This window comes from Lacerta agilis, chromosome 4 (assembly GCF_009819535.1).
Source record: "Lacerta agilis isolate rLacAgi1 chromosome 4, rLacAgi1.pri, whole genome shotgun sequence".
NCBI classification, from domain to species: domain Eukaryota; kingdom Metazoa; phylum Chordata; class Lepidosauria; order Squamata; family Lacertidae; genus Lacerta; species Lacerta agilis.
Genome location: NC_046315.1, coordinates 53,429,488 through 53,457,389, shown reverse-complemented (window position 1 = coordinate 53,457,389; position 27,902 = coordinate 53,429,488). Strand labels below are relative to the sequence as shown.

General features: G+C 41.0%; 1 protein-coding gene across 2 annotated transcripts; it reads left to right on the top strand.

The window, feature by feature from the left end:
* Positions 1 to 1,136: 1,136 nt before the first annotated feature.
* On the top strand, positions 1,137 to 27,884 carry TMPRSS2 (transmembrane serine protease 2). Of its 2 annotated transcripts, XM_033147063.1 has the most exons (14): positions 1,137 to 1,149; positions 9,948 to 10,004; positions 11,589 to 11,796; positions 12,139 to 12,225; positions 12,601 to 12,720; positions 13,702 to 13,831; positions 14,895 to 15,005; positions 15,937 to 15,980; positions 16,472 to 16,646; positions 19,672 to 19,847; positions 21,354 to 21,449; positions 22,802 to 22,944; positions 24,556 to 24,708; positions 26,529 to 27,884. In XM_033147063.1, exons 2-14 carry the CDS (start codon positions 9,990 to 9,992, stop codon positions 26,538 to 26,540), a joined length of 1,470 nt encoding a protein of 489 aa, XP_033002954.1. In that variant the 5' UTR covers positions 1,137 to 1,149; positions 9,948 to 9,989; the 3' UTR covers positions 26,541 to 27,884. The 2 variants fall into 2 exon arrangements, with proteins under 2 accessions (XP_033002954.1, XP_033002953.1); XM_033147062.1 differs by lacking the exon at positions 26,529 to 27,884 and having other exon boundaries at positions 24,556 to 24,989.
* Positions 27,885 to 27,902: the final 18 nt, after the last annotated feature.

Sequence of the window (27,902 nt, the reverse complement as noted above, 5' to 3'; positions counted from 1 at the left end):
AGCACTAATAAATTCGTAAAATATGATGATGTTGACAATGATATTAGACTACAGGGCCAACCCAAGACATTTTGCTGCCTGTGGCAAAGGACACAATGACACTCCCCCCCCCATTCCATGCACACAAGCCGGCTGAACAGTTGGATCTTATTTAAATAATGGCACCTGAGGCCAACAGGCTAATTTAGGGCGTATCGGGCCAGGATTGCCAGCTTGGCCCCACGACCATGGATACATCAGTGCCATGCAGCATGCATGGGCCTGGCACTGAAATTTGTGGGTTTCTGGCCCCTTCATGGTGAATTTTGTGGGTGCTCGTGCACCCAGGGCATTGGCACCTCTGTAGCTGCAGAACTGTGGCACACATAGGTCTAATGGCCAACAGAGAGAAAGGGCAGGGCAGCTCCTGAAGAATGGGGAGGGCTGCTGCTGCCCTCTACCATCTGCCACCCAAGGACATTGCTGCCAACTCGACAACAACAAAAAAGAGTTCTTTTTTTATTTGCAAACACCTACATCTTTTAAAGGAGCCAATATGTTTTAACCTGTTTATTGTCTGCCGGCTGTCACACAGCTGGCAAAGCCGCTGGAATTCTCCCTCCCCGGAGTTCAGTGGGGCTCGCTTCTCGGCGTGTGTGGATCTAGATTTCCCCGCTGACGAGCCTCTCAGGTATGCGGGAGGGAGCCGCCGTCTTCAGGGGTTTCCTCTCAGGCGACGGGGCAGAGGGTTGCCACCTAAGTCCCACCACCCTCCGGCAAGGCAGGCATTGCCACAGAGAGTGACGGCGGCGGCGGCGGCGCTGGCGACGCTCTTGGCCCCACCGCCCGCCCCGCCCCCCTCCCTCCGCTCTTGCAGGTGAATAATAGCCCGTCAAGCCCGCCTCTGAGGATGAAGTGATAAAGAGAGGGGCAGTGAGTCCACAGGAAACGGGCGGTGGAAGGAAGGTCTCCCTCTCATCCGCGCACTGACTCGGCACGCGGGGACTTTTGCTGTTCTTTCACCTCGCGGAAGAAGAGCGCGCGGCGGGAGTGGCGCGGGGAAAGGGAGGAAGGCGGCAGAAAGCGTGTCCCTGGGCGAAGGAAAAAGCCGCCCTGCTGCTGCTGCTGCACCTGGGCTGAAGCTGAGCATCGGGGAGCCCGTCGCCTCAGGTGAGCGCGAGAGTTTTAATTCTCTGGGCGAGGGAGACGCGGATTCGCGAGGACGGCGTCCTCTCATTTGCGGCTGAGCCCGCCTGTGGGTTTTTTAAGACGCGGAAGTGCCCGCCCCCCCTTTTATAGAAGCACTTCCATCATATGCTTATTAAACTATAAGCTGGTAATTGGAAGAGTGTTTCGTTGGCATCCATTCGTTGCCGTTTCTGTGCCGCTGGAAGAGGCGCTTGCTCGGCGGTCGTTCCCTTTACCTACAAATCCGGATTCTTTTCCAACCAAAATCGTGGGGGGGGGGGGCTTTAAAAAAGGTAATGGAGTAGAGGGGGAAGGGGGGTAGGAGCCATAGGCGTGGAAGCTTGGGCATATTTATTTTAAAAGTCAGGACGTTGTGGTTGTGTTTCCTGTATGTTTGATCTGAATGACCTTGGGACCATACCTCTGCCAAAACACCTGCTGTTTCCTTATTGTTATGACGTCGGTTTGGACTGCAGAGATTTCGGTCGTGTGGATGATATTCTATATTCTAAAATGACTACCCTGTATCCAGCCTTACCGAGATGTTTCCCATCAGAGGATGGATAACAGTGATCTGCAGAGGCTGTTAAAGATGTGCAATGATAGGATCTCTTTCTAAGCAGGCATGGTTGGCCTCAGTACTTTAAGGATTCGCCTGGGATCCACTACCTAGAATCAGGAACGAAAAGTGTACAAGTTAAAGAATTCCGAGGCCCAGGAGTAGATCTGAGTTCATTTACTCCACACACAGATGTTACTTCCCACCCTCCTTGCTTCCCCCCCCCATACTTCATTTCAGCAGAAGAATTGTGGGGGGTAACTATGCTGGCGCCTTTGTTAAACAGGAAGTAGGAAATCCTCACCAAATCCTCCAAGCTGCCTGGAGCAAATCCTGCTCCATCTTCTGTCCAGCACTTTTCTATAGAGTCTGGCAATCTATTACACAACAGAATTTCATCTGAGCTACCGTATTTTTGTTGTTGATAATTCCCTTTTTATCGCACCTTTTCCTCAAGGAGCCCAGGATACTGTATTTGGTTAACACACTATCCATTTTACCCTCACAACATCCACCTAGGTTAGGTTAGGCTGAGAGATGGTGACTGCCCAAGGTCATCCAGAAAGCTTAAAGGCCAAGTGGGAGTTTGGGACTCCCTGGCCCCAGTTTCACATTCTTAATTACAACACTACATTTTTAGCTCAATCATCCACTGAAAATATCAGAACTGCTTACATGTGGTTTCTTTGTGGCAGGGGTAGCCAACTCCCAAGAGATAAAACTGGCAGTGATCTACCCCCTTTTTTGGGTTCAGGTCAAAGTTGAGTTTTTTCAGGGAGGGGGTAAAATGTTGAGCTTTTTTAAGGGGAGCCACAGTTGTTCAGCTTCTTTGGGGGGAGCCAGTGATCTACCAGTGATCTACCGCAGACGTCCAGTGACCTACCGGTAGATCATGACCTACCTATTGGACATGCCTGCTATATGGCTTTGCCCATCCAATTCATTTATTGAACCAAGCCTCTCTAAGTGGGATGTAGCTGCCAATTTGAGCTTGATTCATGGGCCCTGGGTGGATTCTCATGACACTTCCTTTTTTGTACAGTAGCACCTTGCACACATTAGACACTAAATATGGAGTAACCTAGCAGCTGTAGTGTCTTCAAAGTTCAAAGTGGTGGTAAATATGAGAGAAGTTCGCTTGTTCTGTGGAAGCAGTGATTTTGAAAAACAACATTGTGCAACCATATCTATCTACATATGAGACTTTGTGCTGATTTGAGGAGGAAAGCTTACCGACTGAAGGTGTGTCATTACTTCAAGGTAGCTGGGTGTATGAAATGAAATGCCCATTAATCTGAGTTCACTTAATTGCTGCTTTTTAAAGGATCTGTTTGGTTGTTACTGGCTAGGCAAAACTATCACATGGTCCTTTGTGCATATATATATATTTGTGTGTTCCTTCCTTGTAGATTAGAGATCACATTTGGGCAGTTTTTATGGGCCTCATTTCCAGTAAGGGATTCAGGTTACATTTCTGCAAACTGCCCAAACCAGCATATATTTGCATTTAAATGGGTTGTTACACTGACCTTAAGTGGAACAAAGGTTCCTGTCCTCAGCTTAAAATGCTGTCTTTAAAGTATGTTTAAAGTGAAGGAAATAAAATGCAAATTATGTTCTTGACTTATATTGCACTGTCACAGGCGATTGAGAAACTAAGCTGCAGTAGTTACACTTGAGTTCAGCGTTGTTCTGCATGTCTAAGGTGGTTTGATGCATCATCCTAAATTGTTTGAGGATTGGGCTGTCCATTCTATTGTGGGAGGTGGTGGTGGTGGTGGTGGGGAGCTCAAGAGTTTTTAAAAGCCATTTTTGCTGAGGCTTTGAATGATATACTTCAGTTACTCAAGCAGGAATAGAAATTCATGTGCAGAATTGTCTTATTGGTCCTTATTTGTTTTCTCATGTGCTGTTTCTAAGGGATATGGGATTGTTCCTTTGTTGTAAGTACTAATGAAAAAAGGACATGTGATAAAGGGAAGGGCTGTAGTGTAGTTTAGGTTTCCCTGGAAGCAAATTTCTTGGGTGAGGTGGGGTTTTCCTCTGCCGTCAAAGGGTGAAAGCACTTTATGCATAAGCAGTTCCTTCTGCCTGATAGGGTTACCAGCTTTGTCTGGCAGGGTTGTTTTCCTACCAGCAACTGTGTGATAAGCAAAATTGCATCAGGTGGAAATTTTCCTATCTGAATTTTCAGCCTGGGAAGAATTTCAGCCTTTAAACATCTGCTCACCATGGCAGCATTTAAAGATAAAGAAACCTTAATACTAACTTTATATTCTATGGTCCTGTTCCAGGAACTTCATTATTGAAACTGTTTCTCTTTTTCTGTAGAATACATTCCATTTCTAAGCTTATTTTAATCTCTCTTGTTTCTGCAGTTGAACCACTGTAGTGCTATAGGCTAAGGATGGAGAGTTGGGGATTTCCATTCACAAATGCACTAAGGCTACAATCCTAACCCCCACTTACCTGCAGAGCAAGCCCCATTGAATTCAGTTGGACTTACTTTTGAGTAGACATGGTTAGGATTGCTCTGTGCAGACTCCAGCTGAGCTCCTCATCCACAGTGGGTGTGTTAGGATGAGACTGACCTAGGGGGGGGGGGGAAGGTTTACAACAAATGCCTATTGACCATAAGGCATATGAAGCACTTTGAATATTTGCTTATAATCCTTCTTTGTTAATAGCACTCCATCACTAAAGTTGCCTGTACAAGTTTTTTTGTTTTTTTAAAGTATTAGGAACAACCATATGCTGAATTGGTGTTAACTGAGTGATCTTCAGTAGTTGATACAATGAAAGTTCAAAAATATTTTGCTATTTGCTTTGAAAATGACAGTTGAGTAGGGTGTCAGCATTGTTGACACAAAGTGACATCAGAGAAGTGTCCCCTGGATATATTTAACTGTTTACTCTGTATAATAACGAGGGCAGGAAAACCAAGTTATGTGTACAGTTAATGTACACCTAACACAGATATGCTGTCCTCGTGGTTTTGTATCCTTCTGAAGTGTGATATGTGTACGAGAACCTAAATCTCCAGTTTCCCAGTACTACGAAGCAGATGGAAACTATGGAGCAGACTTTATGACAACCTATCTACCAGTAGCACATGTAACAAAATGTTTTATTTTATTTTATTCCTGCTACTGTGTGACATCTGGTGCTTTATAAATTATGCTTCAAGGGAGACAGGTGTCCCAGATATTATTAATTAAGGTGGAGAGACAGTACAGTTACAATTGAGGCTGCAGTGCCATGCATGCTTACCTGGGAGTAAGTTCCATTGAACTTGGAGGCTGTGGTGAGTAAACGTGGTTAGACTGCATAGTGGAAATTCTATAGAGGGGAAATGACTTCTCTCAAGCAAAAAAATAGAGGTTGAAGAAAAGCTGTTTCTTTTCTTGGTTAAAATAAACCTAAGTAGCTTCATGTATCATCTCTATTTGTAGCATAATGTGTCTACAGCAAAAAATAAAATAAAGGATTCTAATTATAATTATCTGTCCAATGTAGGAACATGTCATTCATTCAATGCTTAAGAGATTTTAAAATTATTAAGTGGTTTATAAACACTTTAAAATAAAATATTCATATAATGAAAGGTTCCTCAGATTCTGTTAATATTAGCTATTATTTTTTCAACCCCAGACATTTATTAACTACTGATATTCCAAATGTTATACTAGTTTGTCCTTAGTCTTCCAATTATAGATTCAAAATAAGTTTGACATTCTGTTAGATTATCATATGTAGTGTAACTCACAGTAAATTAAATAAATGTAACATTGCATCTCTTGTGTTACGAATTTTCCAAGCATTCAGGTGCAACTGGTTGTGATGTTAAAACCTCATGCAAACAAACATAAAATTGCAGGTCTTTGGGTTTCAAAGGTACAAATGAATTTCGATATTACATCAGTCCATGTAAATTTCACCATAGAACCTTAAACAAATGGATTCAGTCATACTCAAAATAATGTATAATTTTGATAACTTTCCCTCTCTGCAGCAACCTAATAAAGTTGCTAATTTTCATATATAAATTGGAGATGTAGTTGTGCTAAATATTTGTCCTGACTTTTTAGTAATGACACTCAGTGTTGAACTTTTTGAGTGCAAAATAAGCAAGCAGCACATTCTTTGTATGTAAACCTTGCATACTGTGATGTATATCTACGAAGAACAATCAAGGTGGTAGATGCTGTTTCTATTCTGCATGAAAGCTTTCCTGTTATACCAATTCTTCCTTGATGAGTTCCCCTTAATTTAATTCATGAGCCTTCTACTGACCACCAGAAAACTGCCTTAAAAGTCCCTTTATAAGTTAGCACTATTTGGAACACTTCCACATACCTGTGATGGTACTTGATGTTTAAAGTCCTGCCCCTGTCTGAATGGCATGTTATATCCACACAGCCTCATATCTCAATAGAATGTTGCTTCAAAAAGCACTTTTGGAAAGCGCGAAGGTGAGTGTGTTAAACAATACCTTAAATGGAAAAAGGAGGTCTTTGTGCTATTAACTACAGCAGGTTAATGGCTATCTGATTCACTGCTCGCTCGCTTTCCCCCACCCCCAATGATGTAAAAACTGTTGGGATACATGCTCTGTCTGGCTGTAAGTACTGTACTTGATGGGAAAAATCTTGTTCTTCTGAGAAGGGTGCTAAAGAAAGTGGTTTCTTCTGGTTGAAATAAGTTCAGACCTTATGACCTGCCACACCATGTTATCTGCTACTAAAAATGGTTTATGCACCAATTGGGGAGGCATGATACACTAAGTGAGCACTTTGAGTTCATAACATTTCTGGTCCAGGGTAACCTAGCCTTGAACTGAACATCTTTTGGGTATTTGATTTCAATGTAATTGATACCACTTGGTTAAATGAGCCAGAAATGTACAATTGCCAGCAAATAGAATGTGTATTTTTTAAATAAATACAGAATATTTTATCTTTGTCTTGCTACCTAGTAATGAGAGTACATGATGGTATGTTGTGGATTTCTTGATATTGTGTGTTGAGAATACTTAGGTGCTTCATCACAGTTGCAGGAAATCCAGCTGTGTGCTGTTTGAGAACAAGCTTGGGATGTGTACTATTTTTAAAAAGTTATTGGAAGTTACCAGCATCAGTTTTGCATATATTCCTTATTTCTGTGAATTAATTGTTTTAGCTATTTTTAATATTGAGTTTTAAATTATCGTAATTCATTTTGGGACCTGATGGTGAAGGACGTGTAATAAATTGAATACATAACAAGAAATACTATAATAATTCTAGTGAAGGACACCCACCTGCTGTTTCAGTTGCTTCAGCAAACTCCATTTTCAATGCTTTCCTGCTCCTTTTAACTTCCACAGGGACAGGTGCTTTATTTAACGCATGTGCACGGAGTGACGCTTCTGCCCGGGTCAGCGAGGAGGCTAGCGTGATGGCCCTCCTCGCTGGCCCGCCCGGCTCCGCCCAGGGAGCCCAGCCAGTGGCGAAAAAAGCTTCTTTTGCCGCTGGCTGCCAGAGCCTGGGCATTGAGAGGGGCGGGCCAGCGAGGAGGGGTGACACCCCTCCTCGCTGGCCCGCCTCTCTCCATGTCCCGGCTCCACTCAGGGAGCCCAGCCTCCGCTGAAAGGGGGCTTTCCCCCTTTCAGCGGCTTTCCCCCGCTGGCTGGAGGCACCGATTGCAGGGGGCGGAGCCCCGCCCCAAGTGTCACCCCCCATGGCGCTACCTTGGGCAGCCCACCCCCTTTGCTACACCCCTGGGTCAGGGGTCCCTTTACCTTTACCTAACAAAGCTATTGCCTGCCAAGAGTGCCTGCTCTTCATTATTCTATGTACGCCTTCTTCCTCATAGAAACCATAAGAGACCATTTGGTAGCAGCTCTCCAGGGTTTGAGGCAGGATAGGAGCCTTTCCCAGGCTTACATGAGTTTACCAGGGATTATATCTGCAAACCATTTTTAATGCATAGTATGTGCTTTACTACTGAGTTGTGGAATTTTTTCAGTTAAAACAATAGATAACACAGCTTTTTATAGTTACCACTTTTAGCACTAGAGGAATTTGCACAAGTTTTTTTAAAAAAACTTTGTAAAGTTTATTAGGATAGGGTTTGGGTAGCATGTGCCACTTCATTAACTAGGCTGTTCCAATAACAATCCTGCTACAGCTTGAAAATGCTCTATGGTGACTTTGAGAGTTGTATGTAGTCCAAGTCTTTGGTGGAATAGTTGTAGTGCAGTGTTGGAATTTCCCTGGCGTGTTCACTATATGAATTTAAAAGTTGCATGACTGGAAAAGGATCATTACTGAGTAATTTAAAGGTGGTACTAGTGTTGTTTTGAGTTTTATTTCCAGGCATGTAATCTTGTGCCACTTAATCATTTCACTGGTTTGGCTTTAATTTATACTTCCTTGTATGTTCATTTGTAAATTGCAGCTATGTAGTTAGGACTATAAATTACTGACTCAAAAGGGAAGCATCTAGAAAGATCTCAACAAACAAACTTGGTGATGAATGTATTCGTGATAAATAATAAGCTTGTGTACACTGTAAGTTGAGAAGCTTTCCCAGTTGTTTATAGGTTTTCGTAGGAAACAGAAAGTTTGCATTGCGTTACTTTTTCTCTCCTTTAGTGCAACATAGTTGACATGAGAAGAATACATGGGGTTCAATTCAAACTAGCAATGCAACTCAGTGCTCAGAAGTAGGTTGGATTTAAGCCTAAAATCAGTGGGACTAAAAATTTGACTGATTTGCTGTGATTCTATACACTAGTGGTGGGGAATCTTTTTTCTATATATGGCTGGGGGGCGGAGGAAATCAGCTGGAGGCTAGAGCTGATGGTAGGCTGGCTGCAGTGGAAGGAAGAGAAATTGAAACCTGGGGAAAAGATGGGATGGAGGATTCTGGAAAATGGCATGATTGATTAGGGAACCTGAACAGAAGAACTTCACAGCACAGCATTTTGTGACAGATCCTCCTTGCAATTTAATAAAAATAAATAAGGCTGGGAACACAGATATCTTTGAAATGTAGACTCCACCACACAAAAAGCTATGTGTGCTTCTCGCTATCATGTACATTGGGTAGGTAGGTGTCTGTTAAAAGGGATCAGTCCAGTAGCATACTTAAACCAGTGCTGCACTTGGGGCTAATTTTGGAGGGGAGATGTTTGATTCCTTTGGGCTATAGCAGGCATCCCCAAACTGTGGCCCTCCAGATGTTTTGGCCTACAACTCCCATGATCCCTAGCTAGCAGGGCCAGTGGTCAGGGATGATGGGAACTGTAGTCCCAAACATCTTGAGGGCCGACATTTGGGGATGCCTGGGCTATAGTCTGTCCTGTCATAGTATATCATGCATGCTTAAGGTAAGAGTAATTTTGTTGTTAACATTTGAATGGCTGTCAAAAAAACAGCCATTCAGGAACACATACATAGATGACTAACCAACTGGTGTTCAGGGCAAATAAATTATGGCTATGTTCTTAAACATTTTATGTAAAGTGTTATTTGTTCAAGGCATTGGAATTTCACCCATTTAACAAAAGGAATGGTGTGAGTTTTGCCTTTTGGGCTGTATGCATGATTCCTTTATAATTCCTGAATCAGCAAGGATTCCGTTGTTGAACTAGCCAGACCACCTTCTTGGTAATGGTCCCCTAAATATGAGTTGCTGTGAGTTGTTAAGGTAACAAAGGAAGTGGCTCTGTGCCAGGGAACAGATGGGTAGGGGCCTGCTATAGCTGGCTGTTAGAAAGACAAAAGCCAGAGTTGAGGTGTTTAAGAGCTGGAAGCTAGAGGCAGGTTGCAGGCAGAAATAATAATAATGACAACAACAACAACAACAACAACAACAACAACAACAAAATACAATTAATAACTAATAATTCAACCACTCTAGGCGGCTTCCAGCAAATATAAAAACGTAGTAAGGGACAATTAGTGGACATTTGAAAGAGGCTGTCTCAATACTTTATTATTACAGTATAACAAAGTTGGATAGATGGATAAAGTGTTAGTGTCCTCTGCAGGAATGAATGGTAAGGCATTGCAGTGCCATCCTGTAATGTATACTCAGATGTAAGCCTTATTGAGTTCAATAGGACTTACTCCCAGGCAGTGTGTGTGTGTGTGTGTGTGTGGATTGCAACCACAGTTACCTGCTTCAAAACTTTAGTGCCTCTTATAATTGAGAAAGTAATTTTTACTGATTATAGGCTTATCAGAAACTTGCAAAAGACGAACTGCTGAGAATCAAGATGGAATCTGATTCAGTAAGTAAATATCTTTCAAAGATAGCATGCCATTTGTGGTGATTTGTAAAAGTGTTTTCAGGAAAAAGAGATGGCAAATCTTATTATAAATGAACCTTAATTTATGCTTATTGAAAATAACATCTCCACATCATTCCTTTGTCTTAAATCTAGGATTTGATCTTTTTTTTTAAAACGACATTATAGCAATTGGAAGACCAACAGGAAAGTATTGCGTGTAAATCTGCCAAAAAGTATTTTGAACTTAAATGGTGCAAACAGTTGCTGGTGCTTGCTCATCTAAAATTCATCTAAATTCTTCTAGCAAGTGGGGACAGGTCCATAGTTTTGGCCTGGTTTTGCTAGCCAAAAAAAAGCTGTGTTTGATGGGGTCTCGTTTAGCTCAGCACAGCAGTGACCCATGAGCCTGTCTATGAAAAGCCTGTCAGAACCCTTGTTGAGACATTGTGGACCTCCACCCTTCCTCCCCCAACTAAAACCTGGGAATATGGTGGGTAACATTGTGCAGCTGTTGACATGATAGCTCCACCCTGCCCCACCCCTGCCCTAGCTCTGCTTTCACGCTTGCCAGATAGCAACAGCACACCCCATCGTGAATCTAGTGAGTAAATTGTGGAAGAAGCAGGCTGGATTTGTAACAGACTTGGTTCTACTATAGTGTCAAAATGCTTATAGAATGCTATAAGCATCGGGACCTTATCAATGCAGCACAGTAGAAAACATCATTTGTGGGTAGCCACTACATAAGGCAGCCCTTAGAAAAAAATTGCTTCTGAAATCATCAACGTTGCGTTTGACAATTGACAGTGAACATAGTAGCCAGGATAGACCCAGCACTGCTTATGGCAGTCATGGGAGCCATCACGTGTTTTCTCTGCTGGTAGCACTGATTTAGCAGCAGGCAGCACCCCTCGGCATATTCCACCAGGCCTTCAGACATGCTCCATGGGCGAACAGGTGGCAGTGTATTTAAACAGCAGCCAAGCTCAACTTTCATACATAGTGGCTGTCTGCCATTTTAAGTTATCTAAAATGCAAGGTCTTGGTTTATGAAATTTACTGATGATTTGTGATTGTTTTACTGATGCTTTGTTAATTATTCTGTATGGTTTATGTTTTATTTGTAATGTTCTATTATATTGTTTTTCATTGTTTTTGAGCCACTTTGTGATTCATGTGAGTGAAAAGCAGCATAGAAATATAATAAATGATACAAAATTAAATATGTTGTTTAACCTTTTTTAAAATAATAATTTCAGAAATATACGGTAATAAATGATATGAAATTAAGTTATTTTAAACTGGTTTTTAAAAAAATAATTAAAGACTTTCTTGGGTTTTAAAAACTGTTTTTAATGTTGTGTTTTAAATTGGTGCAACCTGCCCTTGGATGTTAGGGAGAAGGACCAGCGAGAAATTTATTTGATGTGACAAATGACAACAACTATTGCAACAAATAAATAGTCCATTGACACTTGAGTGAACTACTGCAAAGTGAGAGATGTTGGTATTTCAGTGCTTTCTAAACGGTATTTGTTTATTCATGTGCTGGTTTTGTTTCACCTGATTATTTCTGATTTTTAGAGGCCACCTCCGTATTATGAAAATTTTGCCTATCAGCCAGAAAATGCAGCTTCTGAAAGGTGGCTCGGTGGCTATCACATGTATCCACGATACCCACCTCCGTATTATCCTCCATCAGTGCCACATTACGTCCCCAGAATTTCTACTCATGAGTCAGCTCCAGTGCCAACAATAGCACAACCAAAGTCTACAAAAATCTGCACGCCAAGTAAGCTTTGCTTTCTTTTTTCTTAAAAAAACCAAGATTTTCTGTAATTAGACCTGTTGTATAGGTTTCCAAAAAAGCCTCTTTGTATTTGTTCATATGTTTAAACATTGTTCACATGGTTGTACTTCCATTGTTGTACCTTGCGGGGGGTGAGGGTAGCAGGGAGAATATATATATATATGTATATATATAATGATCATATATATCATTATATATAATGATGTTATGGAGATAGATAGATAGCTAGATAGATATTGGTGGGCTGCTTTTCTTTAAACTGGTATGTTAGGAATAGACTGTCTAGTCACAACTCATGAATGTTTTCTCTCTATATATTTTCAGGACTCAGGAAAATATTGTTACTCATTCTAGCCATTGCAATACTGCTAATAGGGGCTGCAATTGCATGTGTTCTCATCTGGTTTTTCGGTAAGGGTCCGTTTGTGTTTATAGAAGTTTAAAATGTCTTGCAACATGTTTACCTGTGAAGTAGGTTAGGTAGGCTGAGAGACTGTGACTGGCCCTGTGAGCATCATGACTGAGTGGGGATTTGATCCCAGGTCTCCCAGATCCTAGTCCCACACACATTCTTAACCACTACCGCACATTGGCTCTCTTAACAACCACATAATTATTAAATTATGGACCATACATGTATGGTCATGGCCACAAACTTTTGATAGCATTATTCCATCCTGCTTCCTTTTCTCTCCATCCATATTTGAAATGGTTTTGCTTATGAAGTATGGTGCTCTTTTAGTTGCCAGTGAAGTAGATTCCTAAATCTGATTTGTTTCTTTACAGTGACAGACAGTTGTTATGGCTCCAAGATACGGTGTGGCACTCTGGGAGTTTGTGTGTCACCATCTCAGTGGTGCGATGGAGTAAACGATTGCCCTAATGGTGAAGATGAAAATCGTTGTGGTAAGTGAATTCAGCGAATTATAGAAAGCCCCTCCTCTTTAGTCAGCCTGTAGTCAATGGTAGCCAATATTATCTACGGCTAGATTCTGTGTAGCAGTTGTTGGAGACTTGCAAGATTTCTCGCACAGGACACTGGCCATTGACCTGCATTTATTGTTTTGATTATGTTGAGGTTTCCCCTGTGCTGAAATTCTCCTGGCACAGTAAGCACAGAAGTACAGTAAGGGGAATACTAGAGACATGGGTGGCTTGCTGCTTGTGATCCTAGAACAACAAACTTATTTTGTCGTCTCCCAAGTAAAGTAATCAGCCACAAGTTGGAAATAACCTCTGCCTTGGGGATGGGGAGCCTGTGGCTGCCCAGTGTTCTTGGATTCCCATTTCCCACCATTGACCATAGTGGCTGATACTGAAAGAAGTTGGGAGTTCAAGAACATCTGAAGGGCCACAGCTTTTCCTTCCCTGTTCTTTAAAAATGTATTGAAGATTTTCTTGGATTAAAACCCTCCCTGTTCTACATGTTTGGATAACTACTACAGACATCCACACAGAGGCCCTCCCAGTGTTTGTAATCTTATCAGCAATGCCCACCTACCCTTTAGCAACACCTGGCTTCTTTTTGCAGAGAGGGAACATCAGAGTTGCAGCAACTGCTATACAGTGGTACCTCTGGTTACGTACCTAATTCGTTCCGGAGGTCCGTTCTTAACCTGAAACTGTTCTTAACCTGAAGCACCACTTTAGCTAATGGGACCTCCCTGCTGCTGCACCGCCAGAGCACGATTTCTGTTCTTACCTGAAGCAAAGTTCTTAACCTGAAGCGTTATTTCTGGGTTAGTGGAGTATGTAACCTGAAGCGTATGTAACCTGAAGCGTATGTAACCCGAGGTACCACTGTATATGTGTCAGCCAGGTAATCTCCTTATTGAAATTTGATGGTTCTGAGACCTTTATGTCATCAGAAAATTTATTTTATTTTAGTTAGGCTTTATGGACCAGATTTTCTCCTGGAAGTTTATTCATCTAAAAGCAAAAAATGGTACCGTGTTTGCTATGATGATTGGAATGAAGAACATGGAAAGACTGCCTGTGAGGATTTGGGTTATAACTTGTAAGTATAGTGGTATTTTAAAAAATAGCAAATATAGACTGAAATATAACATTTGACTGCAGTAATTTCCATATAATGAATTGCAGATAAGTTTCCCCTGCACTTATCTGTTTCACACTTAACACCTATTGTTAAAAATGGCTTAAAATTATATTTCCAGAACTGTTGTATGAACTAAGTATTAAGATATAGTGGCATGGCTCTGTTAAGCTCCCTTGTACTTTAAAATAGGGTAACATTCCATTTAGTGGGTGTTTCTTTAGCTTTGTCATATGTGTTATGCTTCATCTTGTTTTGCCTGATAGTGGTATCTGCATGTCAGTGTTCGAAACTGCCATTGTTCTAGGCACATTTTGTTACAGGGAATTTCATTAGTGCCAGCAGTTTCTGAGCTCTGCGCGCAGTACTGTGCCTAAGATTTCAGATTAAAACTGCAGAGTGGAAGGGAAAGGAAGACCTTTTTCTGCCTCCCCACTTCCAGCTACTCTCTGAAGACTGGAATATTAAGAATACTCTTGAGAATATTAGGGGGTGGGCAGGGGAAGGACTAGACCATGTGAAAAATGAACATAATATTTTAGCTGCAGTTCATTCCTTTTCAGCTTTGTATTATTAAAAAGTGTGCCTAAACATTTTGGTGTTGCGCCTATAACTTAGGTTTAAGGTGCCATTTAGCTCCTAGCTTTCACTTCTCAGTTTCTAACACTGCTGCATGTATCTTGATTACTGATATTTGTAGTAACAATTTTATTATAACAGCGAGTGTAGTAATGATGATAGGAGGAACAAAATTTGAATTCCACACTGTGCCAGATCTTTCAAGAAGCTTTACAACGTTTCATGTACATGCTTGGGAAATAGATATGGTTCCCAAAATCATTATAATACAGAACTCTCTAATGCAGCAGATACTATTGGGTAGTGCTCAAAGCTGGTGAAGAGGGAGTTCATATCTAGTGGCATTTTAAAAAAAATATTATTGCTTAAGCTGATTGTGTGTGTGTGTATGCATGCTGAAATAGTTAAGTGCACATTTTTGAATGCTCACTCCTATCTTTGACAGGAACACACATTTCAGGAGCAAGGCATTACCGCTCATCACTGACTCTAGGGGCTTTATGAGGTTGAATAAAAGTGCTGTGGACACAGACTTGCATAAAAAATTGTATAACAGGTGATACTTCTATATTTTTTGCCTACTTTTAAGGGTTTGACTCCCAGAGCCATTATAATGCACAACTGTTGTTATAGCGGTGAACTTAATGATTGTTGGCATAAACAATTCATATGTTTTATGCCCCTGTTAAGTTCCCCCCTAGCTTCTACTTAATAGAAATTGAAGACATTTAGCATATTTAATAGAGTTGAACTCATCAAACATATTTTACCAAGTCTGTTCTGTGCATATAGAAGACAAATGCTTGCAGTTCAGGAATACTGCCCTTGAGTTGTACCCCCAGCTGACTTCTACTCATGTCCAGATTAGCAGTTGAAATGTGGAGGCTGCTTTAAATTGTGGGACATGCAATGAAGCAGATTTAATATGGAAATTTTCTCCCCTCCACTGCAAACTTTTTAAAGCTGTGCTCAGTACCCAGTAGCTTGCAGCAATAGTTGTGCCAGTCTCTCTCCTTCAGTGTGAGAACATGCTTGGAATTCCACCATTAAGAGCTGGGCAATACTTTCAGCACTGGTTATTCTGCTGTGAATGCTGGGGCTGTGAAAAACAGATATGCGTGTTTGGGGGGGGGAACTGTGAGGAGCACCCTACAATGCCCGAGTAGGAGGGCTATACATTTCTGTAAATTAATGATACCCTCTTTTACCCTTGTGGAGTCTATTAGTGTAGAAGCCACTTCAGTATGTTTTGAACATGTGGTGTATGTGTGGAGCTGATTGTCTCGATTCTTCCTGCCCACTTGGTACCCTGCTCCTTGTTTGCATTAGATAATGTGTGCAGATCTGGTGGCATGATTGCCCCCACACTGTTGTAGAGTATAGGATTGCGCCATCCTGAAGTGGCTCTCACCCTGCTAAGCAGGTTCATGTGAAGTGGAAGCCTCCTTCTTACCTAGTACAAATACATGTATACTATTGTGTTACAGTGATCAGTGTCCATCACTACAGATGGTTTCTCTGAGATGTATAGGTAAGTGTTGCAATGCTGCTTAGTTTTTAGTTACCATTATCTGTTCTTATTTGAATTGACCTTTTCTGTCTTGTGCCTGACTTGTAAGAATCCTACCCCACACCTAAAATAAGTAAGTAAGTAAGTAAGTAAGTAAGTAAGTAAGTAAGTAAATGAATTTAGGTGGATATGGCTGGGGTATGATTAAATCGGCCAAATACATTTACCTTATTTCATTTGGAGATTCTGGGTTCCATTGTTATAAAGCCACCCTTATCATGAATAAGAATTAATATAAAATAGAGATCCTGATTTCTAAGGAACTGATATTAAGTGACTGTAAATCTGACTGTAGGCAACGTTGCTGTGGCAACTCCTAAAAGGAAGGGCAGGATACATATATTGTTGTCATGAGAGAGTCATAAATGGAGGCAGGAAACATCCTGTGACTTAGGTTATGAATAGTTTACTTATGAATGTTTTACTTAATGTTTCCTCTAATTTTTACAAAGAGTGTGGCACTTCCAGTAAAGTTTGGAATCCTCGAAGCAGAATTGTGGGCGGAACCGCTGCCTCCCCTGGTGAGTGGCCATGGCAAGTCAGCCTTCATATACAGAACATTCATCTATGTGGAGGGTCCATTATCACTCCTGAATGGATAGTAACTGCAGCTCACTGTGTAGATGGGTAAGTCTCAAACAATTTCTCCCAAATGATGTGTCCCTTGGGATTTTTTTTGTATGTATAATGGCTCCGGTTACTAAAACATGTAAAAAAAATTATTAGGAACTATTTTTGTCCTTCAGTTTTTAAACATAAGAGATGTAGGATCTGGCACTTGTTTTTAGCTCTGTTGAAATAATTTTCAAGGAATGCCTAGATTGCATTGTGTCTGTTTGGTGTGCTATGGAGAACTCAACTCCTTTTGGTCAAATGTTCTCTTTTTTTTTTTAATTAACTTTATTATAATACAGAAAGAATGAATCCAAATAATAACATCGTCTCGAAACACACAAGCCATATACAGAAAAAAGAAAATTTGAGTTAAAAAGCCTGCATATGGTTCTTTGCTTAGATAAAAGCCTCATTATACATGTCATGACCTAATCCATACATCATTACTAAAAAAAGAAAAAAAGGAAAATAATAAGATACCTCTCTAATTCATGACATCCTATTCCGAATACATTAATCATATCAGTCACTTTATTATCTGACCCTTTACGCCTATTACACATATCTCCCTTTATTCCTTCTATCCATTCGTCTATTCAGTTATTATCTATCCTTCTCCCTTGTGACTTCCACTTGTCCTCCTCCCAGATTCCATTTAACACTTCTTTGTACTACACTAATATTCATTGTAATCTTTCATTTCTTCACCATTCCATTAACACTTTTCCTTTTGGTCCCGATACAGTATGTCTAAAAATGGAGCCAGCATTTCACAGTGGGGCATTGCTTTTTGATGTATTCTCCAAATTTTCCCCAGTCTTGTTGGAATTTTTGATCATTGTATCCTCTAATTTTATCTGTTAATTTAGCCAGATCAATATAGTTGAATAATTTTTCTTGCCATTCTTTAATTCCCGGCAGATCTTTCTTTTTCCAATATTGAGCTATTAAAGTTCTGGCCGCGGCAGTGGCATAATGAAAAAGTTTTACATCCTGTTTGTTTATTTCTCCATCCAGAATTCCCAATAGAAGTGCTTCGGGGTTTTTCTTTATATTGTATTTCATTTTTTTAATTTCCTCTAAGACCTGGGTCCAAAAATTTTGAATCACCTCGCAGTGCCACCACATATGTATAAAGGTCCCCACTTCCTTTTGGCACTTCCAACAAGAGTTGCTCTTTCCTTATACATTCTATGTATTTTACTTGGCGTCATGTACCACCTGTAGAACATCTTGATTAAGTTTTCCCTGATCCCTTGTGCCGCCGTAAATTTCCACGATTCTTTCCACAGCCCTTCCCATTTTTCAAGTTCGATTGTCTTCCCTAGATCTTTTGCCCACTTGATCATGGTTTCCTTGACCATCTCATCTTTGACTTCCCACTCCAGCAATACATTATACATATTAGATATTAGTTTACATCTATTCTGCAAGAGGTGTTTTTCTAATAAGGAAGGTTCATTTAAGAATCCTTTTTGCATCTTGTCCTTATTAAATTTACTATTTATTTGGTGGTATTGTATCCATCCAGTTAAGAGGTGTTTGATGTCGTTATATTCTTTTATCTTCAAGTTTCCATCCCGCTGTTCTGTTAGATCTTTGTATGTGCCCCAATGTCCTTTTGAATTTATTTTTTTAATTGTGATTATTTCAATTGGGGATATCCATTTAGGTGTTTTGGGTTCTAATAATCTTTTATGTCTTTCCCAGATTTTCAATAAAGACTTTTTAATTACATGATTATTAAAACCTTTGTGGGCTCTAACTTTATCTTCTGCTAAATACGCGTGCCAACCAAATTTATTTTCGGATCCTTCCAGGTCTAGCAGTTCGTGATTATAGTGTTATCCAATCTTTTAACCACAAAAAGCCTGCCGCCTCATGGTATAATTGTAAATCCGGCAACGCCAGACCACCTCTATCTTTGGCATCAATCAGAAGCTTATATTTGATTCTTGCCGGTTTATGATTCCATATAAATTTGGTCAGATCTTTCTTCCATTCTTTAAAAATGGTTGAGCATGTTCCTAGTACTGGGATCATTTGGAAAAGGAACAACTTTTAGGGAGGATGGTCATCTTTATGGATGCAATTTTACCTAACAGGGATAAATTAAGTCTGCTCCATTTATCTAGATCTTTTTTAATTTCCTTCCAGGTTTGATATAATTGTCTTTGACTAGATTATTTGTGTTATTCGTGATCCATATACCCAGATTTTGTTTTATTTATCACTTTCAAGCCTACCTCTTTTTGCAATCCCTCCATTTCCTCTTTGTTCAGGTTCTTAGTCAAAATGTTCGTTTTGTTCTTGTTCAGTCTAAGTCCAGCCAGGTTTCCGTATTCCTCCACTTTCTTTATGCTTTGTTTAATACTTTCTGTTGGTTCTTCTACCATGATCATGATGTCATCCGCAAAGGCTCTTATTTTATGTACATCCCTCCCGTTCCTAATACCTTTGATTTTGTCATCCTTTCTTATGTTTTCCAATAAAAACTCCAAACTTAATATGAAAAGTAACGGGGATAAAGGACAACCCTGCCTGGTGCCTCTTCGTATCCTTATTTCTCCAGTAATTTCATTATTATTATAAGTTTAGCTCTTTGATTTCTGTATATTGCATCCACTACATTGGAGAAATTTTTACCAAACCCTAATAGATCTACTGCACTTTTGATAAAAGGCCATTCCACTCTATCAAAAGCTTTCTCCGCATCTAATAATAGGAATGCCGCTTTTTCTCTTTCTTTGCACTCAGAAATTCCAATTTCTGGTCAAATGTTCTCAAGGCTTTTTGAGGGGTTTTTTTTTTTGCTGCTTTCTCCTCCTCTTTGCTAGGTCCTAACAAACACAGACACACTGACAGAAAAGGCTTAATCCCTATGGTATCTACACATGGCTTTTTGCTATCTATATAGGGTTGTAACCAGGAATGTTCGCTTCTTGACAGTAGACCTTAGCATTAGGTGTTGATGCTGCAGCAACATGAATCATGCTTGAGAATAAATCGTAATTGTTAGCCTTCATTTTGTTCCTAGGGCACATTCTCATCCATTTGACTGGACAGTTTATTCTGGGATCATGACACAGCAAGAAATGTATCCTCGAAGGGGCTACAAAGTAGCCAAAATAATTTCTCATCCAAACTATGATTCAGCTACTAAAAATAATGATGTTGCCCTTATGAAGTTACAGACTCGTCTACCTTTAGATGGTACATACCTATTTACCTGTGTATATACATGTATATTTTATCTTTCTATTACATGCTCAGTGCAGCTAACAAAATCAGCATCGCATCAATCTAATTGCACCAGATCAGTACAAAACAACAGAGGCTGATTTAGGGGAGCATGGCCAGTTCAGTTGCACTGGGTGCAGAGTCTCAGGGGTGCCGCAACTATTATGTAGAATGGAAGGCAGAGGAGGCAGGGAGTGCCAAATGTTGGTGTTGCACGGGGCACTGCTGAAATTGAGACCCCAAGATCAGCCACTGAAAATGATTACAGTACTGTATAATGAAAGATGTGACTCAGTGATGATAACCTAATAGAAAATTGGAGAATCAGTTCATCTTTCTACAGTTAAAGTTTATTAGTTGCAGCAGCAATAGCAAAATGTCTACATTTTAAAATGTAGCAACAAGCCGGTCCAATCCACTATACCGATGCACCAAATGTAAGTTTGCAAGATTTTTGCCTATTCAGAAGCAAGTGTCATGTCGTGCATGCAGCTCAGCCTTCACCCACCACTGCTGTGGTGACTGGGCCAGGGCCTCTGCCTTTGCTGCAAGGCCTCTCTGTGGCCACAGCATCAGCAGGTTGGGGGCGGCGGAGTGTGTGCAGCTGGGCCTCCTCCATCTGCCACCACTCTCCACCACCGATGGCTCTCTGGTGCTGCAACAGTCTCCACTGAGGCCTGCCACACACACACACACCCCAGAAGCACACCTGTGGCCACAGCAAGCCCCAACAGAGGCCCCGCGGTGAAGGGTCTCTGTGGAGGCCACCACGGTGTCAGAGCGCCAGCAGAAGTAAGGCTGTGGCGGGCGGAGACTGAGCAGCGCACACGTGTGCGATGTGACTGCTGGGCACCCACAATAGAAATTTTGTGGGTGCCCATACACCCAGTTCCCCCTGAGATGGCACCAGTGGCCCCATTGTCCTCCATATGCCAGTGCACAAATGTTTACACCAGGGAGCTTCCTGTGCTTGTGTTGACACCCCCTGCATTCTATGCAAAATACTGTTGAAAATGCACAATGCTCCAAATAATGTAAACACCTGTGGTGTCAGTTTTTTATTTCCTTTCTCTCTCTCCCATCCCCAAACCTCCATGTTTGTGGGATGGTGCGGGAAATGTAGGGTTGTTGTTTCTCTCCCCCCCCCCAATTTTATACATTTCAATAATTTTACAATCATGTTAACATGTCGAAACCTTATTACTCTTAACTAGTCTCTGACCTTAGTCACATCTAGACTTCTACCAAAAGTGTGTTTCTGGTGGGTAAAGGTTTCTTGCCTTGATAGCTCCCGCACAGTGACTTTTACCAACAAAAATGCTCATTTCCTCAAGGAAATTAAGAGTGCTAGTAGAAATGAGGTACTATGAAAGTCCCCAATCTTCCATGTTAGGAGGGCTGAGAGTGCTGTTCTGGCAACTCTATCAAATTCTTATTTCTGCACAGTTACTGATTAGCAAATATGTTCTTGCCTCATAGAGTTTACAAGTCCAGTTTGTTTGCCCAACCCTGGAATGATGTTTCAGCCTGACCAACAATGTTGGATATCTGGATGGGGAGCAAAATTCCAGAGAGGTAAAATCAGTTTCTATCAAAGTCTGGGCTTTCCTTTAATTATGTGTTGTGGCACTTCGGAATTGCTGCTATAAAACTATTAAAATAACTGGCTTGGTTGCAACAAATGAACTAAAGTGACCCAGTTAAAAGTCACTCTTTGTGTTGGAACTAGATTGTTAGCTAAATATCACCTTATATATGTCCTATACATTTTTGAAACAAAATAAAAAATAAATTCCTTCCAGTAGCACCTTAAAGACCAACTAAGTTTGTTCTTGGTATGAGCTTTCGTGTGCATGCATACTTCTTCAGATACTTTATGGTGCTCCTGGAAGGAATTTATTTTTTGTTTTGAATATGGCAGACCAGCACGGCTACCTACCTGTAACAATACATTTTTGTTGTTGTTGCTATGAATCTTTTTGTCACCCTGAGCCATTACTGAAGCAATTTGCCTATGTCTTTATGGGAGCATTCAGTGAAAAGATGGTTCCTTGATACCGAGATCCCCCTGGAATCTTAGTAAATGGGAAAAACCACCAGATGTTTTGAGGAAAGTGACACACAGTTGTTGCTGGACTACATATAACCCACATCCTCACTGATTCTTGGCCATTCTGGCTGGAGAAGGTGAGAGTTACACTTCAGCAACATCTCAGGTGCCAAATTTGGGGGAAAGCAACAAAGTCTGCAGTCCGAGACTAAGAAGGAGAGTCAGGGTTAGCTGAAAACTGGAAAGCATCACAAGATGCTGAAGAGTTTGTGTCAGGATCTGTTTTGAGCAGTGCTGCTGCTAGTCGTGCCTTGGAAGCCAAACGCATTGCAAGTTGAACGTTTTGGCTCCCGAACACCTTCAACCCAGAAGTGAGTGTTGCGGTTTGCGAACATTGTTAGAAGCCGAACATCTGACATGGCTTCTGATTGTGTGCAGGAAGCTCCTGCAGCCAATTGGAAGCCGCGCCTTGGTTATCAAATGTTTTGGAAGTCAAACGGACTTCAAGAACAGATTCTTTTGGGCTTCCAAGGTACGACGGTATTTGTAAATCTAAATATTATAATGCTGCATAAGTCTCCAGTGAGTACTCCCTCCAAAGGAAGTAAAATGCAGTTATGCACTGCCCCTGGGGTTTCTCGCTGCTCAGGAAAGTGGGGAACAGATAAGTTTGTTTTATTTATATGAAATGTCTTGTTTAATGCAGCTTTTAAAATGACATTTGGAGACAATTTGCAGTGCTTTGTCAGTCCATTGAACTGCATTTTTACTGCCAAGTCCACTGCCTATACGTCAACATTCTGCAGCTGAAAGTTTTAGTAGCCTGTATTTGAGTGGCTCTTAATATGTTGTCTTTGCACCCATTTTTCAACCTTAGGTAACACTTCAAAAGAACTGAATGCAGCAATAGTACCTCTGATAGACTCAGCTATATGTAATAATAGGCTTATCTATGATGGACTCATTTTGCCTACCATGTTCTGTGCTGGATACTTAGAAGGAAAGGTGGATTCTTGTCAGGTAATGTCTCTTTATTTAAAGTGAGAAAGCAGCACTTAGATTCTAGCATGAACTCTTGTGGTCAATTAAGACACAGCATTGGTTTAGCCATATGAAGCCCTAAATGGCTTAGGAGCAGGATACCTGTGAGATTGCCTTTCCCCACATATGCCTCACCACACCTTTAGAGCACCTTCACAGGTTCTGCTTTGGCTGCCTTCAACAAGTGAAGTGAGATGGGTGGCAACCAGGGCCTTTTGGTTGTCGCATCTTGGCACAGAGAGACTCACCATGGAACTTTAATTAGTGTCTTCCTAGTGCTTTACCCAGGTTTTTAAAGTTTCCATCTGGCCTGTAAGACCACCCTGAGACCTGTGGATATGGGGTGATTTACACATTTTAATAATACTAATAATATAGGCTAAGTTTATGGAAAGGAGGTAGTTTTTCTGTCTTCCATTGTGTTTATTGGTAAGTGACCATAGAAATGTTAATACAAATAAATAATGGCGATTAGTTCATTGGAAAAAAACATGTTTGACTGATTTAAAAGCATTTCTCATTTCCTTGGCGAACTTCCTTTACAGACGGAGGGTGACTCCTCTCAACCCCCTCCAATTTTCCTATTCCTCCATGTTTTCCCTATCTAAAAGCTAAACAGAACTTCTGAAAACCATCCAATAACTATTAAAGGGCTGCTTACTTTCAGCAAAGTTAGCATTAGCCAGACATTGTAGGTATAGGGCTCCCTGCCAGACTACATTGGTGCCACCACTGAGGAGATCCTATTATAGCATATGATGATTCTAGGTTGCATATAGCGGTTAAGGAAATTGCACAGGTCCTGCCGTTAGAGAGCCAGTGTAGTGTAGTGGTTAAGAGTGGTAGACTCGTAATCTGGGGAACCAGGTTCGTGTCTCCACTCCTCCACATGCAGCTGCTGGGTGACCTTGGGCTAGTCACACTTCTTTGAAGTCTCTCAGCCCCACTCACCTCACAGAGTGTTTGTTGTGGGGGAGGAAGGGAAAGGAGAATGTTAGCCGCTTTGAGACTCCTTCGGGTAGTGAAAATCCAAACTCTTCTTCATCTTAGGCTTACAAGACCCAAAACAAAATATGAAGTGAAAGAGGGATAGGAAGGGGAAAGGGATAAGTAGACGCAAATTCAGGTACCAAAACCTCTTAGCTATGTAATGGGCAATTGAGAAAGTTGTGGGAGAAGAGAAGCCAGAAAGGAGTTGGTCCTAGTCACCTACTCAAGTGGAGCTTTGCAAAATGAATGGAATTTTAAGCAGGGCTCCTCACCTGGCTTCTAGTGTTTGAGCAAACACAAGGAGATAAATTAGGTATACAGGGTCTAGACTGTCAGAGCCTCTTCAGGTCAAAACAAGTACCGGTAGCTCATATATGGCACGTTGCCAAGGCAAATGCTGTAAAAACCCATCTAATATACTCACAATGGATCTCTTCATTAGTAGGCAAGAGGTTTCATTCTGCAGTAGCTGAACAAAGGTTTTAAAAGCAGCAGTAACTTTACTGTGGGTTGCAATGAAAATGATCACAATTTTCCTATAGAAAACTCTGCACATGATTTATAGGGTATAACTGTAGAATGTGTTTCCTCTTGTTTTAGGGTGACAGTGGTGGTCCATTGGTAACTCGGAAGAATGATTTGTGGTGGTTAGTGGGTGACACCAGTTGGGGAACGGGCTGTGCTAGCAGATTCAAACCTGGAGTTTATGGTAATATGACGGTATTTGCAGACTGGATTTACAGAAATATGCAGGTAACTTTCTCTGAAATATTTTGATAGCACTTTCCGAGGTCGGTTTTAGTGGTTGTCAGATACATTGCAGTAATGATGAAATGGCCACTGGGTTGATGGACAAGAGGATGGGGTGGGGAGAGGAAGCCTTCCCTGCCCTTTTTTGCCAGCCAGGCTGCTGCTTGGTAACAAGAGGAGCAAAGCAGGGATTGCAGGTCCAGGTTGCCACAAGTGGACAGGGGCCTGGCTTATTTTTAAGGGCAGAGAATTCTGTCTGTGTTGACACAGGTGTTTGGTGTGTGTTTATCAAATTTGCTTAAATCATGCTGTGGTATAGCCAAGAGATAGAAAACAGGGAACTGGCTTTATATAGACAAATTTGTTTAAACATTTTCTTAAAAGGGAAATGAAAACTTGGTCCTCCTCCACATCATGTGGGGTTGGACTGGAATAACCTTTGCTCCAAACAATTATGCCTGATCCACCCAATATGATTGGGGAAAGCTAGGTGACTCCATGTGCTCTGCACATGGTTTTTACCCAGTAGCTCCAACCTTGCCCTATCTCTCTTATCTTACACATTAGGCAGGGTTCCCCAAACTTGAGTCTACAGCTGTTTTTGGACTACAACTCCCATCATCCTTAGCTAGCAGGACCAATGGCCATGGATGATGGGAAACTAGCAAGTGACCCAAGTTTGGGAAACCCTACATTAGAGAAAGTGTTTTTGATGTGTCTAGATCCAGCCTAGAACAGGGGTTGAAAACCTGTTGCCCTGCTGACTCTTCACTTCTACCAGGCACAGCAAACATGGCTTTTGGTCAGGGATGGTGGGAGCTGCCCATTCCTTAGACCCTCTCAGTTATTAAGAGAGCTCCTCCCTACCCAGGTTCAGGTGATGGCAGCCCCAAAGAGGGCATTCTGTGTCAGCCCCTAAGCCAGGGTTCCCCAAACTAAGGCCCGTGGGCCGGATGAGGCCCAATCGCCTTCTAAATCCAGCCTGCGGATGGTCCGGGAATCAGCATATTTTTACATGAGTAGAATGTGTCTTTTTATTTAAAATGCACCTCTGGGTTATTTGTGGGGCATAGGAATTCGTTCATATTTTTTTTTTCAAAATACAGTCCAGCCCCCCACAAGGTCTGAGGGACAGTGGACCGGCCCCCTGCTGAAAGAGTTTGCTGACCCCTGCCCTAAGCTGTGGAATTTACTCACTCTAGAGGCATATATGGCACCTTCATTACAGTTTCCCATATGCTGAAGATGTAGCTCACTCCTGGCCTTTCATACTGGAAAGCTATTTTTAGGAGCCACCACATTTTTCTGTGTGCAAATTGTTTTAACTGATATAAATTTATATTGTTGCAATCTTTCCCAAGACCTCATGGTGAATGGCATGTAAGAAATTGCATAACCAATAGCATCTGAAGGGCTAAAATGTATCCCTCCTTGGTTAGTTTTTTTGGGGGGGGGGATGTTTAATCAGTCAAGACGCAGATACAATTCTCGTGCAACTGTCTCTTGTCTATGAAGTAGGAATTACAAGGTGTGTTCAGGCACACCCTTGGGCTGCTACCTTCAGTCATTTGCAGGTTGCCACGTCCTGAAAATTTATAGTTCCATAGAGAGACTTGCCAGCCCTGCTATGGTTTACTCATGATCCTGCATGCAGGATGAAGAGAATGTGGGTCAATATCCCTGATCTTGCGGGGGCAGGCACGAATTCAGTGACACCACTTGTTTCTTACCTTGAATAACTGATTGTGTTAAAAGGTCATGTGAACATTAATAAATTCAATACTTTGGATCGAGGTTGCTGAAACTTGTGTTTTTCCTAACAGGCAAACAGATGATGATATTCAGCCATCTACCCCTGCCCTCCGTGGAATGAAGGGTTCCCCTGGTGTATCTGATTGCTTCCAATGGCTTTCTTGGTCGTCTTCATTCCTGTACTAAGCGACTCTTGGGACCTAAACACTTGATAATTCTGAATGCTTGCAAAGTATTTGGTGCCATTTGCACTGTGACTGTCTTAATATCAAGCTGTGTAGGTTTAACAAGATTCTCTTTCCTTCAGTGTAGGTGCCCCTGGTCACTATCACTCCCTTACCAACTTGCTAAACTTTTCTTCATTTTGGAGGATTCACAGCCAGTTTGTTTTTTTTAGTTTTATTATAAATCATATTTATAAATTGCTGTTACTGCTGTCTTTGGATTAGCACAGCATCTTGTTGGTTTTAGTTTAACTTTTAATATATTATTATCTGGGCTGCTGGCTAGCCCAGTTTTCCAAGATTGAGGGTAAATGTCTTACTGTAACATGTGAAGAGACCTTCTCCAATACTCTAGTACTACTGAGAGATGAATAATACTTTTCCATTATCTTCTGGTCAGGTACCTTTAATTCCTTGTGCTCTGTATAGGTATTATATTGATTCTGAAATCAAGTGTATGTTCAGGTTTATACTGGATTCCTCCCCTCCTTCCAATATGAAGATATCAAGAGTTTGGTTCAGAAAATGGGAAAACCTTGAATTTTATTTTGTTAGAATATTCCCAGGTCGTATCTGATGCATAAGGATAAAACAACTACCGAGCTTCAGTAAACAACCAACTGGATATGTTGTTTAGAGGCTGCAGACAGTAGCTAGGGAACAATTCCAACAGTTTTCCCAATCTCTTTCCTGAGCAAAGACTAAATACACTCTTGTGACTATTTATTACATGTTGTAATGCTGCTGTTACCACTTAATCTTCAGCTACCTCATTTTGTAAGAGAGCAGCAAAATTTATCTATTAAGCAGGGATTTTTTTACAATTAAGATTTACAGTTTTAACAATGAATTCAGAAACAAATATGGAATGTGTAACAGCAATAAAATCTGGCAAACTGGACTTCTGATTCTCATGGACTGAAATTACCAAACTGCTGCTACTGAACTGCACTTTTTTTTAAATTAAGAAATGTGCATGTTACCGCAGCAACTTTTATTTCAGGGTTTGCCAATAAAGTTGGGTAGTAATGAGCCACTCAAATCATCATTTAAAGACATCCTGATAATACTATGAATATAAATCTTGCTGAATTGTTAAATAGTTGTGCCACTATTTTAAGTAGCAAATATTTCTTTACTTCAGAACTGAAATACAACATGTATCTTATGTACAAATAACTTAAATAAATTTTTTACTCTCTTAACATTTTGGCTAATTAG

Coding starts and splice junctions, on each gene's coding strand:
- TMPRSS2 (XM_033147062.1), top strand. Junction 12,226..12,600: donor TGTTCTCATCTGGTTTTTCG/GTAAGGGTCCGT, acceptor GTTTCTTTACAG/TGACAGACAGTTGTTATGGC. Junction 13,832..14,894: donor GAGGATTTGGGTTATAACTT/GTAAGTATAGTG, acceptor TATCTTTGACAG/GAACACACATTTCAGGAGCA.